We start from the raw sequence: 15,793 nt of genomic DNA on the forward strand, positions 1-15,793 counted from the left end.
TAAAATAGGGAGCAGAGTAGATGTACCAACATGGAACAGAGCAGTCTGTAGAAAATGCATGACAGACTACATCACGTATTGAGGAAATTTCAAGGCTATTTTCACTACTGCGAGTTGTTTGTAGTGAATATCCTTGTCCTTGGCAAATCAGAATGACTGACACCCATAATTTGCAATTTCCTAAACCTGAAGAGTTTTCTGATTGTGATGAAATGGTTTTACCTAATTATTTTTTCAAGTTGCAGTTTTTGATGTTTAACTTTGAAACCAATTTGAGATGTCTTGAACTATATTAATATACTGTATTATGCCTTCATTTCTTTTTGAAGCACTTCACTTTAAAAAATGCATACTTCTAATGATTTTTAAATTACTCTACTCTGCACATACCAATTTACAACAATTACAACATTTTGCATTTTTCAAAGCACTTCAGTTTTAAAGAGGTTTTATGCTTTGCAAGATACCGAAGGAAGAGACTGCTGATCCATTTTTACCCTTGGTAAAATTACCACCAATCTTGCTAGAGAGAGCTTAACCAAAAATAGATATGCTAAATATATACCATCTCCATATAATCATTTTAGGATGAATGTTTTTGTGACTAAGAACTGCCAGTATTCTTTTCCCAATCATAATTAGGTTGCTTCAGTGGTATAAATGGATTCAGTGGAATTATGACAAATGTCCTGGAGTAAGGAGGACGGAAACTGGCCTACTTTGGCTGAATAGAGTCTAGAGAAACGAATACAGGACAGGATGTCAGAGGCATCAGCTCTGTCACAGATTTCATTACTTTTCAGTCTATAATATTTTAGGCATACTGCTGCAATTAATTAGCAACTCGGGCCTGGATTCTCACCTGAAACACACTGGGATTGCACTGGTGGCATCACTGCAGTTACACTAATTTATGCTAGCCAAGGCTCTGTTCCACTGAACAATTCTGTCATCCATTTTCTCTTAATATTTCACTCCCTTAATCTCAAGGCTCCAAGTTAAAGGTGTCAATCTGAGAACAGAAGACGAGGGTTTTTCTGCACTTTGTTGATGCCGCGCCTTCAATTAGCCAGAGCTTCCTTTCTACCTGACACCAGTAGTCAGTACTCACAAGTTTGATTTTGTCTTTCTGAAAAGCACTGCCTACATGCCTCAAAGGGAGATGACTCATTAACATCAAGGGATTTTGGATGACAGCCTATAAATAAAGCAACAAAGATCCACAGACAGTAAGTAGAAAGTTGACTATATTGAAGTCCTGGTGACGTTAAAATAGTCTACTATCAGTCTTCCATCCTACTGTATTATTTTGTGATGTATGCAGTAAATCACCCCCATACTGCACAGGTCAACCAAAGCATATGTTGAAGCTCTGAATAATAATGGATTTTCACTTACAATCATAACTGGATTCAGTATGGCGTAAAGATGCCGAGACCCTGAAATATTCCAAGGATGACCTTTTCCAGTGCAGGTAGTTTTCACAAAAAATATTTTATAATCAGTCTCACTTGGAACAAAGTATGAAATTCCTATTCTGTATTCATGTCTTTTAGAGGAGGTGGGGGACGATGAAATGAGAATTGGAAACCAATCGCTTGTGTGTCTCTCGTGTGCACATCCACTGTCAGATGGTTAAATTGGTAATGGCCAAATATCTTCGGGCATTTTTGTGTGACTTGCCAAAGGATGACCAGACTAGGAAAAAACTAAAACTAAATGAGCAAAGTGACAGACAAGGTAGTAAGGAATTAATTCAAAGAGGCCAGCAGGAATGAAAGATTTGATTACATTACTTGAATAATGACTGCAGCACCGATCCTTGCAACTGGAATTATAACAGCTATGTCCAAGGTACAGCATTTGGAAGAACTCAGCTGGAATAACTCTATGTTACTTCTCTACAAATTTCTGACGTTGGTATAATTTTGAAGCAGTGAAAGCCATAGCTTTTTTTTTGACCTTCAGTGTTCAAGCCAGTTGAACATGGTTAGTGTATAATCATATAGAACAATTAAAGCACTTTGATCTTGTCCATATAACCCCCAAATCCTAGGTGCAGATAGAAAGTGATTTTTTTTTTTCTCCTGATGTGACACATGGCTGTAGAAAGGATACCTATTGGTGGTGTTTTCTAGGTTTCTTTAGGTATTTCATTCAGAGTGAAATTCAGTTGATGCTGCCTAAAGGAGGCAAAAGAATCAGCATATTATCATTCTGTTTGAACATAAGCTGACAGGCAGAGCCTTTACAAAGAGGCGCATAAGTAGCAAGGCAAAGCCTGAATGAAAACCATGTTGTCTTTGGGATAGGCAAATTGACATCCGAACTAACAAAAGAAAATGGCTTTTCAAGAAGTTCAATATTGTGGGGTAGAAAGAGGCCAAATATGTCTGTAACAGGTATCCAGCTAAGAGTATTGAAAGGATGGATCTTAATAGAGCTGAATAAAAAACCAACATAGGCTGTGTCCTACAAGTAGTGTAGGATTAGCAATACCAAATGTCAGAACAACTTTCAAGCAGCCATACTGAGCTGCTCTTATTGAGAACCAATTCAAACATGATGAAAACATATTCTGACAGCTGTTTTGGAGTTCTGTAAGAGGATTTTCTGGACTTCAAGGGACGGTAACTGGCCATCAAGAACTTTGGACCTAGAAGGAGTATCTGGAGGTGGTGCAGTGAGATCAGCTTTTGGCAGTCCATGGATCAGAGCAGAGACTATGCTGGATATCTGTGTTAAGTTGACTAGCCAGAACTAGCTTGGACAGTGTGGAACTGTAACAGTGTTGTGGCTCTGTTTCTTTTGGAAATACTTTGGGAATCAAAGCAGTGCAAAGAAAGTGAGCAGGTCTATGCTACGCTGGAGAAGGATCCTGACCTCAGGCCTCTGATGATAACAATAAGATCTTTAAGCACTTCAGAATTACACCTCTTTTGCCTAGAAGCTGGTGTAATGGCCACATCAGGAGAGGATGTCAATTATTTTGGCAGCAAGCATCTGTTCTCCCCAGCTCATAGCTGTTAACAGTATGCTTTGTAGCAATGCTACAAAGGTGCCCAATTGCCAACTAATCCTCATACATAAAAGATGCTCAAGCTGATAGGTCATGCAGGACAGTTTAACTAGAGCTGTAAGTCAGATGGACTCCGGACTGGTAACATGGTAGTTAATTCAGTGCCACACAGCTTCTCTCCACAGCCACAGTGTAAGAAACATTCCTAACACTGGAGTTATTTTTTGATAGAAGAGTAATCCTCAACTCTGATCACAAACTAGGGCTGCCCTATTTGCCTTTGTAGTACAGATGTTGTCTGTTGAATTATTCTATTCTATTGAATAAATTAATTCCTCAAGAACATACATAAAGCATAAAGAAAAAGGAAGAGCTCTTCAGAAAAAACATTGCCGAAGTTCAATGGACAATCAGAGACATTTACCTACTGACCCAAAAAAGGGGATAATGCCAGATTTCGTATTCCTATACAGAAGCCCCCAAGGTAGACTCTGCAATACTTAGGTGGATCACAGCTATGGCCTCCTCATTTTGACAGCCTCTTTAGAAACCATGCCCCATGTGAGGGAAGACTAGAAATAAATTCAATTCCCTCCATTATTCTGTGCTTTTGTGCATGTTGTCCTTCAAATATTTATATAGAACTATACACAAATTTCACCTTTTTTAAACTAGCCACTTCTTACCAACCAATTAACTCACTCATGTCACAGTTCAGTGTTAGTTGTATCCAAACACTCTCAACATGCAATGTCATGTAGAATCTGATCTGAACAGTCCGGTAGATTAGAAGAAGACAGAGTCTTTAGTGCAGAAAAACAAGTGTATACAGAAGCAAGTAACCACTTGAATGATCAGGCCATACATCCTTAACAAAATAGAATTTTTTTAAATGTGAAAAATTAAACCTTTCTCATAAGAAACACAGGAAAGATGAGTAAGTTAATACATAGGTATCTTCTTTTGTCTTTCTTTGATCTTTGAATATTTAAGCGTGGAATTTCAGTGTTCCCTTGATGTAATTTTTTTATGAAGCAATAGGAAAAGAAAAAACACATATTTTATGTGGTCAGTCATACTTCCCAAAAGGTCTGCCCAAAATCCAAGAAATACATTATTTTTTTTTTTCTGGCATTATTCTTCTTGTGGAGGTGGAGTTAGAGATAGTGAGAGAGAGGGAAAGAGAACAAGAAAAGGGAGGTGGTGGAGAGAGTGGTGTGTGTATGTAGCATTATGAAAAGCAAATGGATTTGAAGTATTGACTCTTTTTACAAACATTAAAGACAAAAATTGTAACAAATATGACGAAAAATTTGACACTCTTTCACCTCAGAAAAAGAAACACAATTGTAAGACTTTTCACCTATTCAAACTGAGAGTAGACTGTGGACTTTTTAGCAGAGAGGGTCAGGCATAATTGAAACAATTTACCTAGGGATACGGTAGACTATCCTTCATTTTCAGTCTCTGTGAGAAGGTTGAATTTCTAAAAACTAAACAGAAATTATGAGTGTCAAACAGAAACTGAAGGAGGATTTCTTTTTTTGATATGTGTCCTACAGAAAACCTAACAGCATGAAAATGATGGTCTTTTCCAGCCTCAAAAAATCCATGAATGACTCCAGATCCCAGGCTGGGACTCCAAACATTGGCAATCCTTCAGCATATGCATGGTTCACACAGTCACCCTTCATGCCTCTTCCTCTATCTCCACAGTATTTTCTGTCTTTCCCTAGTCTGCTGCTTGTAAAATGGAATTTCCTGTTGTTTGAACAGCTAGAGATGGGCAGGTTGGGAAAGGTATCTTAGAGATGGCTCATCTCTCTTCAAGTGTGCCACACTGTATCTGGGATAAAGTACTCAAAAGCATTCCGGCACCTTCTATTTAGGAAAAACATGAACTGAAAATAATTTGTCCTTTTATTTTGAAAGTATTTGGAACTGGCTGGAGAACGCAGAAATCACCAGGACAGGAGCCTATGTTCTTCAAAGTGATACAGAAAGACTAATTTTCACAGTAGCGACAATAAAGTGGTACAGAGATGGTGGGAAAGTGCAAGGGTTTGAGGCAGGCTGCGAGACTGCTCATCTATCAATTGTAAAGCTTTCCTTGCTGTCTGATTCCAGACAAGCAGTCTGTGGTTTACCCTTATCATCCTCTTCATTGTACAGAACCTCATGATTTTTTCCATTCGCATATGACAGCTCGTTTATTCTGAGCTTGTTGACTTACTCATCTGATGTTTTCCTTACTTACTACAATCAAACTTTACTTCCAGCATGCACAGCAATCACTGATACTGTGAAGAAAGCCTCCAGTGCAAATGAACATCTACACTTCAGTCTAACACTCGTATTGCCACAACAATCCTGGATCGAGTTTAACACCTATGAAGAAAGATATATTTGAAAGGAGAAATCTGAAGTATCTAACTATAAAGAGGGATGCCTGTTGGTGGTTGTAAAAGCATTCTTTGATAACTCAGAAGACAGTAGGGAAGAAGAGAGGTATCAGCCCTGCTGGTTGATGGAAGTAAGGAAAAAAGTTACCTTTCTTCTTAAAATTAATCAAAACGGCTTGGAAGCGAAACAAACATAAAAACTACAATCCTAGCACACAAGATAAAAGCATCTTCACTGCATTTATTTATTAGTTCTTTGTTCCCTTACTTTATATATAATTGCTCCATGCAGCTGACACAACAGACCTATTGGAGATTAACATCTCTTTTTGAGCTACAATAACTTTGTATTAGAACAGAATTAGTTTGCATATTTTGTGAGTAAAAAAATAATACATAGCCAGCACCTTTCCTAATTATTTTCTTCATTAATGGAAGTACTCCTGTATTGCTAACCTTTGGGGAATATTTTTAAGACATAATAAAACACATGATAAAAATGCAAGCAACCAGGCTTTTGCTGAAAGCAAATAAAAAGTCAATTCTTATCAAAGCAGGTACCATATCCAACAGTGGCAGACTGAAATTACATGCATTAATTTTGGAGTGTAGAATGAACATAGGGTCTTTGTAACAAACACCGAAAATTATTAGCAGGTCAATATTTTGTTGCTTAAAAAGTTATTGTGGAGTGGGACATTTTGTAAGTTCCAACTTAAAGATTATAACTATACACTTTAAAGGTCTGAATAGAAATGTATATTGTCCCAAGTGTTCTTTTGAACGATGATTTGTAAGAAAAATTGGTGACTTGGACGATTGGTTGTATTCCACAGTATTCAGCAAATCTGTCACCTGGATCTGTTCTATACTGGGATGTACTACTTATCATTTGAGATTCTCGTTTTGTGAGCTTTATAGAGGAAAAAAATAGTAGCACGTATATTGGTAATGACATGCTCCATTACAGAGTAAAATGTCCAGAGTGCATTCATTTTAAGAAAACGAAATGTAAATGTACAAAGCACATAGGAAATCCATTTCAACTCTTAATCAAATTCAGTGGGATCAAACCTTGATGGTCCTCTAAGAAAGAAAAGAGTTTTTATCCCAGCATGAGAGAATGGATGGTCATTTTTGTTTAAAGATTTTTGACAGAGCCTTCTTCCTCACCAGTCACTGCATTTAGACCATTATTTTTTCTATATCCTCCCAGTCTCTCTCAGAGTTGCAGATTCCCTCATTGCATGAGCCTGATAAGTGCTCAATATCTCGTGTGACAGTCATGTTTAACTCCAATCCATGCCAGGAGGCACTTGCACTCCTGCAGGAAGTAACATTCACGCTGGCACGCTACCAGGCAGTCAACATTCTTGTCACAAAGAAAAAGCCTGTCTGTCCTTGTCAACAGAAAGCCAGTTGCTGCCAAGCCCATTAAGTGCCATGGAACAGCACCCCTGGTTCGTCCCTATCTTGTTTTTTAAACTCATACTAGCACAGTAATAGTAACTACTTTCTTTCACAACTCAAACAGAGAGCATAGGCATTTTTGAAAAAATAAAATCTCCAGCATGCATACCTGTTGAACAGTCTGAACCCGTCCACTGTGGTTCGCAGCTGCAGAGTCCTGTGTCCAGGAGGAAAGTCCCGTGCCCTGAGCACTGCTCCTGGCACACGGGAAGTGATGTCTCACAGTTCACACCGCCCCAGCCCGTGGAGCAGTGACACTCCCCTTGAACGCACACACCATGGCCAGAGCACATCGGATCCAAGCAGTCCTCTGGAAAGGAGGGAATATACAACTTAGAGCATAAAGCATGCACCTTTACCGCCATTTCCTAGTGAAATACATCAGGGATTCAGACTAATTTGGTGATTTTTGTGCAAATACCCAAACTGATGTTATCAAACATGAGGAGAAAAACAGACTATGCTAACATCTGTGCAAGTATAAACCAAAATCAAGAAAAAAAGCAAGCATGTAGACTGTTAGAGATCATATGATTCTGCTTGTCAAGGATATTGTCTTATTTTAAAAATGTAGATGGCCAAGACAGATCTATTGGTCCAAGTGAGTGCAGGTTTGTGCTTCAGTAGCAGGGCTGGGAAAGAACTGGAGCAATTAGTAATTACTTCTGCAATTGTGTACTGTGTTTCCATTTGGGTATTTGTGCTCTGGGAGAAGAAAGATTTATTCTTTCATCTTTCTGTGGAAAGTTATCTCTACAGCTGAAAATTTGATACAAAAAATATAGCCATCCACTAACCCCGAGTAGTGAATCTCTGACTGAATGCTTGGTTTAAAAATATCGCATACACTCATAAAAAGTATGTGCTGGGCAATTGCAGATAATGAACAGATGCATAAAAGTCATAATGTACTGATGTACAATTTGCAAACAGACAAAGAGCTATATTTGTTCTCAATTTGGATAAAACTATTCCTAGTGAAAAATTCAGGAGCTGTGTTGAAGAATTTAAATCAGCTGGTTAGTCCTGTATAATCAGCATATTCTCTCATAAATCCCCAGCATTTCTTTAACAAGACAGATTTTAAGCAGAACACAGCCTGCCTTCTCTGGAGGCTGCAGGAAGACTGCAGAGATGAAGAGGATTTGTGGGGTCTGAGCATGGAAAACAATTAGCCAAAAGCCTGTTCATGTTAGATCATGCTTCAGACTAATGTTAAAGAGGCATTTTGAAAGTTCTTGTATGCATTTTTCAAATATCAGTACAGGTGTTGTTTTAATAATTAAACTGTAAACTTATCAAACAGTATTCTGTGCTACACAAATGAAGAGATGCTCTCTGCTTCAGTAAGGGAAGGCTAAATACCTCAGATGTTGAGATTAATGGCCTCCAGTTTATAGGAACTTTTGACCTAAGAATGAAGTGATGCTTCATCTTTTGAGCTGCTATGCCACCAATTCAAGATCTTACTTCAAGATTTATGTTGTATCTTTTTCAGCCTTCCAGGCTTGTGCACAGCACAATAAAATTCTGAAAGAGGGGAATCAGTGTTTCTGGACAACGCATATCTTGCGTAGGACAAAAATACTCAGCAATTTTCTCTCATCCCGAGACAGTTTTTTGTTTTGCTGATCTTTTAAAGATAACTGGGTGACTCCATAAACAGTTTAAAAAGTATCACTCACTTCAGTAACGATAATATGACAGGACAAACTCAAAGGACTCCCATAGCAACGAATACCTGTAGCTACTGCTGTTCCCTGAATAGTACATGTGTTACTGTGTCTGCTATGTTAACAATACTGCTATAATACTAAACTCATATTTACATACAATAATGTAATCTGAATTCCTGACAGAATTACTTCCACTACTGCACAAGTTATGTTGTCCAAATACAGTAAACTGAACAGCCCTGTCATGCACACACTGTTACAAAAAAATCCCACTATACTTGGTTGCATAGGTTTGTCTGTGCAAGCACCCTATTTCTACATAATTCCACCTTCTTTTAAAATTTAAATACGCCTCTGACTTTAAAAGTCCAATGTTTTCACACTCTTAGTTTCAATAGCTGTCTGAGTACCTTTATCTCAATTACTCTTTTCAACCATTTTGCAGGATCACTTTATGGCAAGAAACAAAGCAACTGAAAACAGCAGTCAGCCTCTCACCAGCTACAGGATTATTTGGCATCACGGCCTCAGGGAGTAAATCTGTGTATTACTTGATTTTTCCCATTTGGGTTTTCTTGCTTTTGTCCATTTCTGAAACTGCCAACACGGAGAATGTCAGAAGCATTCTCTTGATCCTCCCTTTAGAAACTGTACCAGGTATGTCAAATCCATCAAATCTATCCTGGACATTTTTATGACTACAGAATTCAAGCCACATGAAGAGCCTCCTCTGTGTGCTACTCAGAAGAATTACCTAAAATCTATATAGCAGGAAGCACAAAGTATGCTGTCACTAGCTTCAGGCTAAGGGGACTAGTGAAAAATCAACACATCAGGGCAAGCATGAAGAAGAGTTCTGCTTCCGAGGCCATGCACAGGGGAAGAAAGTCAAAGCTGATGAGCTATCTCAGAAATGCTAACAGGCAAACGACAAGTGCTTCTTTCTATAGATGAGGGCAGAGACACAGCAGTACAACAACCAGCAAAAGTACAATTACTTGTTCTGGGAATTTCCTGGTTTTTATTAGCCAAGCCTTAAAGGATGCCCGTTTAGTACCCTGAACACAGGCTCACAGTAAAAATGACATACGATAACAGAATTACACAATATGCTCTGTTAAACCAAAACCGTTTGGTGCCCTTTTGGCTTTATATTGTCAGTATGTTCTTCACAGAAAAAATCTAAGATGTAACAGAATGAAGAATGGGAAAAGCTGATTACGATCTTCTGATTACTTTGAAGAACTACCACATCATATTTTGTTTAAATGATCTTCTGACTGCCTTACCCTTAGCTTTTGGCCAAGTAAAACAGTCTGCACAGGCTCTCTGACAGCATGTGCTAAGGGACTGAGGGTTCTGGCAGCAAGCAGGACAGGGAACACTGGCCACCCTTCCTGAAAAAAGCCTGAGAGAAGAAAAGTGGAGACAAATAAAACAAGATGGTCTCACAACTTTCACTTGTTGTGAAAAGTGACACAACACTTCCACTGACTGTCACTGAGACCTGAATGCTTTACCTTTGATAATTTTCTACCTTAACATTACTTTCTATGAGGCAGTAAAGGTGCTTCTGAGTAAAACAGTACTGCTTCACAGTCAGCTTCTCACATCTACGTGAGTTCTTAACTACCTTAAAACAGGTTTGGAGATTAAAGACAAAAATCAACACCCCTAACTATAGAGAGGGAAACTTCACACACCTTCCTCGCAAATCTCTCCTTTGTATCCAGGGACACAGATGCAGACGCCCATGATACAAGTGCCATGGCCAAAGCAGGTTGGATCAATACACTGTTCTTCTGGAACATCACACTCTGGTCCTTTCCACCCATTTCGACACACACAGTGACCTTTCTCATATTCTCCATTTCCGCTGCACAGCACTGGACAGGAATCTGAAGAAGACAGGTTGACCTTTTTAATGTATTTAGATACTTAAATAGATTAACATTTATTGCATTTATCGTTCTGTGAAATTGCTTTTCCATTCCAGCCCCTGATCTTCTGTTTGATTGGAGGGTTGTGACAGACTGAAATCTTTGGACTAGGTAGTGCAGCAGTAATACAATGTCCTCATCTCCTCAGTCTACTTCACTAGAATACCTTAATTTTGACCTGAAATGGGATATCCTAGAAGATAAAAATAATTCCCTCCCCTTGATTGGCCTCTGCAGAAAATTTGCAGTGATGCCCGCTTATGATTTTCAGTAAGATTAATATTTCTTCCCTGTGAACTGAAGCAAGATACTGCCCTTCTTTCTTCTAAGCAGAGTTAATATTACTGAAGTTTTAGCCACTACTGATCTGCGTGTAAACCAGTGATGTGGAAGCTTAGTTTCACAATCCAGTATCAATTTCTGAGCCAATCAAGCTCTTAAAAACTAAAGTCAATCCTAAATTTGAGGAAACATTGGGAAAACACAAGAAATTCCAGACATCATACACAGTAGATGATGGATAATACCAACAGAATTATCTGAAACAGAAATAAACTGACTTACAATCTTTTTAGCGTGGTTTTTTTTTTTTTTGCCCCAAACGCTGGAAAACAGTCTCTAAGCTGCTTTGGGTTTCTTTTCTATACCCTATTCAAGTTAAGACCACAGAAGCGTTTGACTGACTCATACAATTTTCTCCAAAGTGAAACTGTTTGTCACTTTTAAATAACAGAAAACATTATGCTAAGCTAACACGCTTATTAAAAACTGTATTTTATAATCATGCAGCGGATGCAAAGAGAGATGGAGGAATCTATTAACTCTGAAAGTCAGGGAGAGAGAAGTGACTGATGCATCTTAGCTCAAGTACAGCATAAAGAAACCTTCTATGTGTGTGCTTGTACTGTATCTGCCATCTGGCTGGAAAAAAGAATTTAATGTCCTTTAATCACTTTGAATCTTTGCAAGCCCAGCAGTCACACACCATAATCACGAGCCCTGTCATGCATTGTGGGTCAGTTAATATGAGATTACCTTTTGCACAATCAGGACCAAGGAATCCCGGGAAACAGTGGCAGTGCCCCGAGATACATTCTCCATTTCCATTGCAATTAGTAGAGCAGTCATCCAGGATTTCTGTTTATTCAGAGAGTTGTGCACAAAGAAAAATACAAATTGGTTGAATTTGAAATGTATGGCATCTTCACCTCATTCTGCAGGACACATCTCAACATACAAATAGGTGCAGAAGCAGTAAAAGGCCCATTTTCATTCATAGGGAGCATAAAACAAAATTCCTGTTCAAGCAGCTTGCAAATATTAGATTTTGTCTTGACAGCTTTGAGATAACAAGTGCATCATTTATATTACACCAAAAAGCTTTTAAAGTAAGTGTTCATGTAAAATTTACCACCATTAAAAGCACTGCAAGAACCAGAGTATTTGCTGAAAAATGTCCACCTTAAACACTTTCTTTTATTGCTGAAGTAATTTGTTTGAAACCTGTTTATGGAGTAAATTGCTTTCTATGGTGTTCACTTGAACCATGTGAATTGAATATCTTGGAGAAGGGTAGGATTTCCACTTCTATACAATCAGATGAAGAAAAAATAGTCTTTTGTACAGTGATAAAACTCAATGCAATAAAGGACCATGAACTAAATTTGAAGAAAAAAAAGACCAAACCACCTTCAATTCAGATCTTAAACTTGCCCATGTTTCATCACACAGCTTTGGATAATAAACCATGTAACCTCACACATTATGGGACAGGCTCATATCTGTACCTGGATTAGCTGATTTTATTTTACACATGTATCTCCTGCAGGAATTCAGTGGATTCCCTGATTTATATGGATTTTATATAAAGAATATGAAGCAAATCCAAGGCTAAGTTGCTCCCCAGTGAAGTCTGTCACCATCAGGCCAGCAGTCGGACTGAGGGTCTCTGCAGTCCACGCAGGTACTGGGCAGGACAGGAGAGGGGCTACAGGAGCAGGGGGGACTGAGACGGTTTTATGGGCACACGCATTAATAGATGTGGGGAAGCACCTCTGGCTATAGAAGATGGGAAACATGAGTCCTTTCCTACAAAATAATAACTGTTGGGGAAAAAGAAGAAAACTGAGAACCTTTTGAAAAGTATCTGTCTCTGGCAAGTGGCTTGGGAGGAAAAACTTTCCTCAAGAAAGGGCATACTATTGACAGTATTGGAATATTTAAGCTAATCAAATCTGATTTTTACTTTTACATACTTTTTACATACTTTTAAACTAAAATGTAACTTGTCAAAAGATAGATTATAAGCACATACTACAACTAATATGAATAAGTGAAATAAGTTTATTTGGATCTTATTTATGGGCACTTGGGCAGATAAGGATCCTCAAGGTTCCTCTTGAAAACTCCTATTGTTATTTAAAAATGTTCCTTTCAGGTTATCATTTTATACCAAAGAACAGGCATTTGATATGTATCTGTTCATCAGACATCCACAACCTGTACACGGATGTCTGTTTCAAAGTCAAAAAACTAGCTCATTTTCAGAGGTAAGTTTTTTCACAGATATGCTTATTATTTTTTCACATACTACTGTTCATTATCAACTCTTCTCTTGCTCTGTCTATGCTTGCCTGTCTTCTCAGTTTTCCAGAATCACATGGTAAGTGATCCCTACGTTGATCTGAAAGGAAGAATTAATGGTTTGAAAAGTTACTTCCCCTCGATGCAATGTCCAGTTTGGGCTGGCCTTCATTCAGTCTATGAAAGTACTTGAGGCACGCCAGATTTTGCATGCAAATTACCCCCGTCAAGGGAAAGTCTCATCAGAACTCTAGCTAAAGTGTCAGCAAAATCAATTTTGTACATAACTAACATTGAGCAACTTGAAATACTGCTTAACAGACGCTCACGAGGAGGGCATGACTGCTTCACACAGCCAACAGCAGTGTACAGCAGAGATGCATCCAAGCTCTTGCTCTATTCTGAGTGTTTCAATCTGTGGTCCTGATTTATTCCTTTGTCAAGGAGATGTCAAATATGACTCCAGCCCCATCGAGGGTAAGGACTACAGCTCAAGGATTATTTTTTTGTGTGGAGACTCCCAAACAACCAAGAACCACTATGCGAAGTATGAGGTTATGAAATCACAATAGCTAGTGCTATTTTCAAATGCATCAGCAGTAGATTCTTGCAGAATGAATCCTCTTTTTCCCCCAAACAGAGTCATTTCCAAGGTTAGGTATAAGGGTAAGGATTCCTGCGGGCACCATGGCTCCCATTGTTCCTCTCTGTTAAGACCCACTTGTTCTGCATATTGGCCAGAGAAGGGATGGACAACTTCTTTTTCAACAAATGTAACAAGAACCAAACTGTAGCATTCAATTTCATCTTTTTATTTATTTATTTCTTATTTTGGAGAGGGTAAGCTACTTCATAATGAAATATTGCTTAAACCCTCCTGTATAAACACTGTTGTCTTACAGTAGAAATAAACAAGGGGGCAGGTAATTGGATTTTGGTCTGGACTGGAGTTTGGCCAGTTTTTATGCTCTTCATAGATTGCTTGAATATTATTTTCTCATATGGCATTGAATAATGGCATTTTTTCATTCTTGTAAAAGATTAACTTTTCTGAACTGAGTAAATATGAACTTTTAAACAAAAAAACAGTCATTACAATTCTATATCAATTTCTGAATTATTTTCCTCCAAGTCCTTCAAAATCTTGGTATTTGAACCATACTGTCCTGCTCTGCAAGGTGTTTACCATCAAGTAAAAATAGCATCCAATTGTTCTAAAGAGCAGATGGCATGTCCATTACTAGTAAAGACATCTTGCTAAACATATGGTAGAACAGGTTAACTAAAGGGCATAGTGGTTAAAGTCTTGCAGCAAACCAAGACTGTCATAAATCCAACACTTTACGTAAATTTAAATTCCAAAGAAACCCTATGTGTGAGAACTGCTCACTAACAATACCTAGAGTTGGAAACACTTGTCCGCCTATATGTATTAAAAAAAACAGTAGAGTTCTTACATGCCACCAGGACACTGTCTCCTACATTTGCCTTCTGTGTTCCAAACAAAATGGTGCATTTGAATAACTGTATAAAACAACACCACCCATCCATCAAACAACAATCACAATCAAATCCACAAAAGCTGCCTTTTAAATTTTCTATCTGACTAAAATACTGGAAATAAGAACTTAAAGCCTGGATAATTTTTGTAGGATTTATGGTTCCCATGCAGATAGAGTGCAGACATAATCTCTTTTACTTTGAGCAAGATAACACCAGAAATTACTCAAGCATTTAAGCTATTGTATAAAAATCTTAACACACATGAAAACTTCACACTTAATTAATTTGATAACATCCATCTTTAATATACAAGTGTTGCTCTTTGTCTAATATTGGCATAAACATGAAGTTGCTCCACTGAGGTTAATTAAACTAAGCTGAAATAAAACATGTTTAAGAGAATACTTAAGAGAAGCCGGAATCAAGGTCAATAATTTCTTTTCAAATACATCTTTCCAATAAAATAATCAGAATAACCATTTTATTGTAATTGTTCTTACCAATCGCTGTAGTTAGTACAAACACTTGCTCCACTTTCTTTCCATCATTGTAGAAAGCCATATGCCAAGCTCCTTGATCCATATACTCAATGAAGCCTGTCTCTTGCAGTGAAGTTAAGATCAGATTCCTGGGAGCTTGCTGAGGTTCCTCTGAGTTTTTTGGTTCTGGTTTAATTAACTGTTTTCCATCCATCAGTTTTACAAAATCAAACTGAAATAATAATGAGCAAAGATTAACCACCTAGCGAATTTTTATGAATCTACTCTGCATGTCTCATTCAAACCGGAATAAACAGTTGAAATCTTCAGAGGAATTGCCTGACTGACTAAATATTCACCAACGTGGACAGCAGATGCATAACCTACTCTAGTTAGCTTTAGTTTCCATATAAAAAGCATCATGGTAGGTCAGAAATCTGGCATCAAAACTTGCTGCTGACTATGGCAGGGCAAATTGCTGCACGAAATACAGCAGAGTTACTTCAAAAATTACATCTCTTTAATGGGAATAATTCCAGAATTTCAAGCTGTAGTGCCTACATTATGCAGTGATTAATTTCAAATGCCAAAACCAGATACAAGAACCTATTGTTCTATATCAGATTTTTAAATGTTTGTCCCTTAATATCATATATCAAAACCTAAATATATTTTTTATTTATATTTAATTTTATTAATGCAAATAAGTATCTATTTTTTA

The 15,793-nt window shown here is 37.8% G+C and overlaps 1 protein-coding gene across 2 annotated transcripts in view; it reads right to left on the bottom strand.

Moving 5' to 3' along the window:
• Positions 1 to 15,793, bottom strand: part of TENM1 (teneurin transmembrane protein 1) — a 249,015-nt gene that overhangs the window by 112,572 nt on the left and 120,650 nt on the right. For both annotated transcript variants that reach the window (XM_074147706.1, XM_074147705.1), the window contains exons 7-10: positions 15,094 to 15,304; positions 11,543 to 11,644; positions 10,271 to 10,465; positions 7,001 to 7,201 (exon numbers count right to left, since the gene is read on the bottom strand). In XM_074147706.1, the coding sequence (XP_074003807.1) occupies positions 7,001 to 7,201; positions 10,271 to 10,465; positions 11,543 to 11,644; positions 15,094 to 15,304 (709 nt within the window). The remainder of the gene's footprint in view (positions 1 to 7,000; positions 7,202 to 10,270; positions 10,466 to 11,542; positions 11,645 to 15,093; positions 15,305 to 15,793) is intronic.

The sequence above is a fragment of the Numenius arquata genome, chromosome 5, assembly GCF_964106895.1.
Source record: "Numenius arquata chromosome 5, bNumArq3.hap1.1, whole genome shotgun sequence".
Lineage (NCBI taxonomy): Eukaryota > Metazoa > Chordata > Aves > Charadriiformes > Scolopacidae > Numenius > Numenius arquata.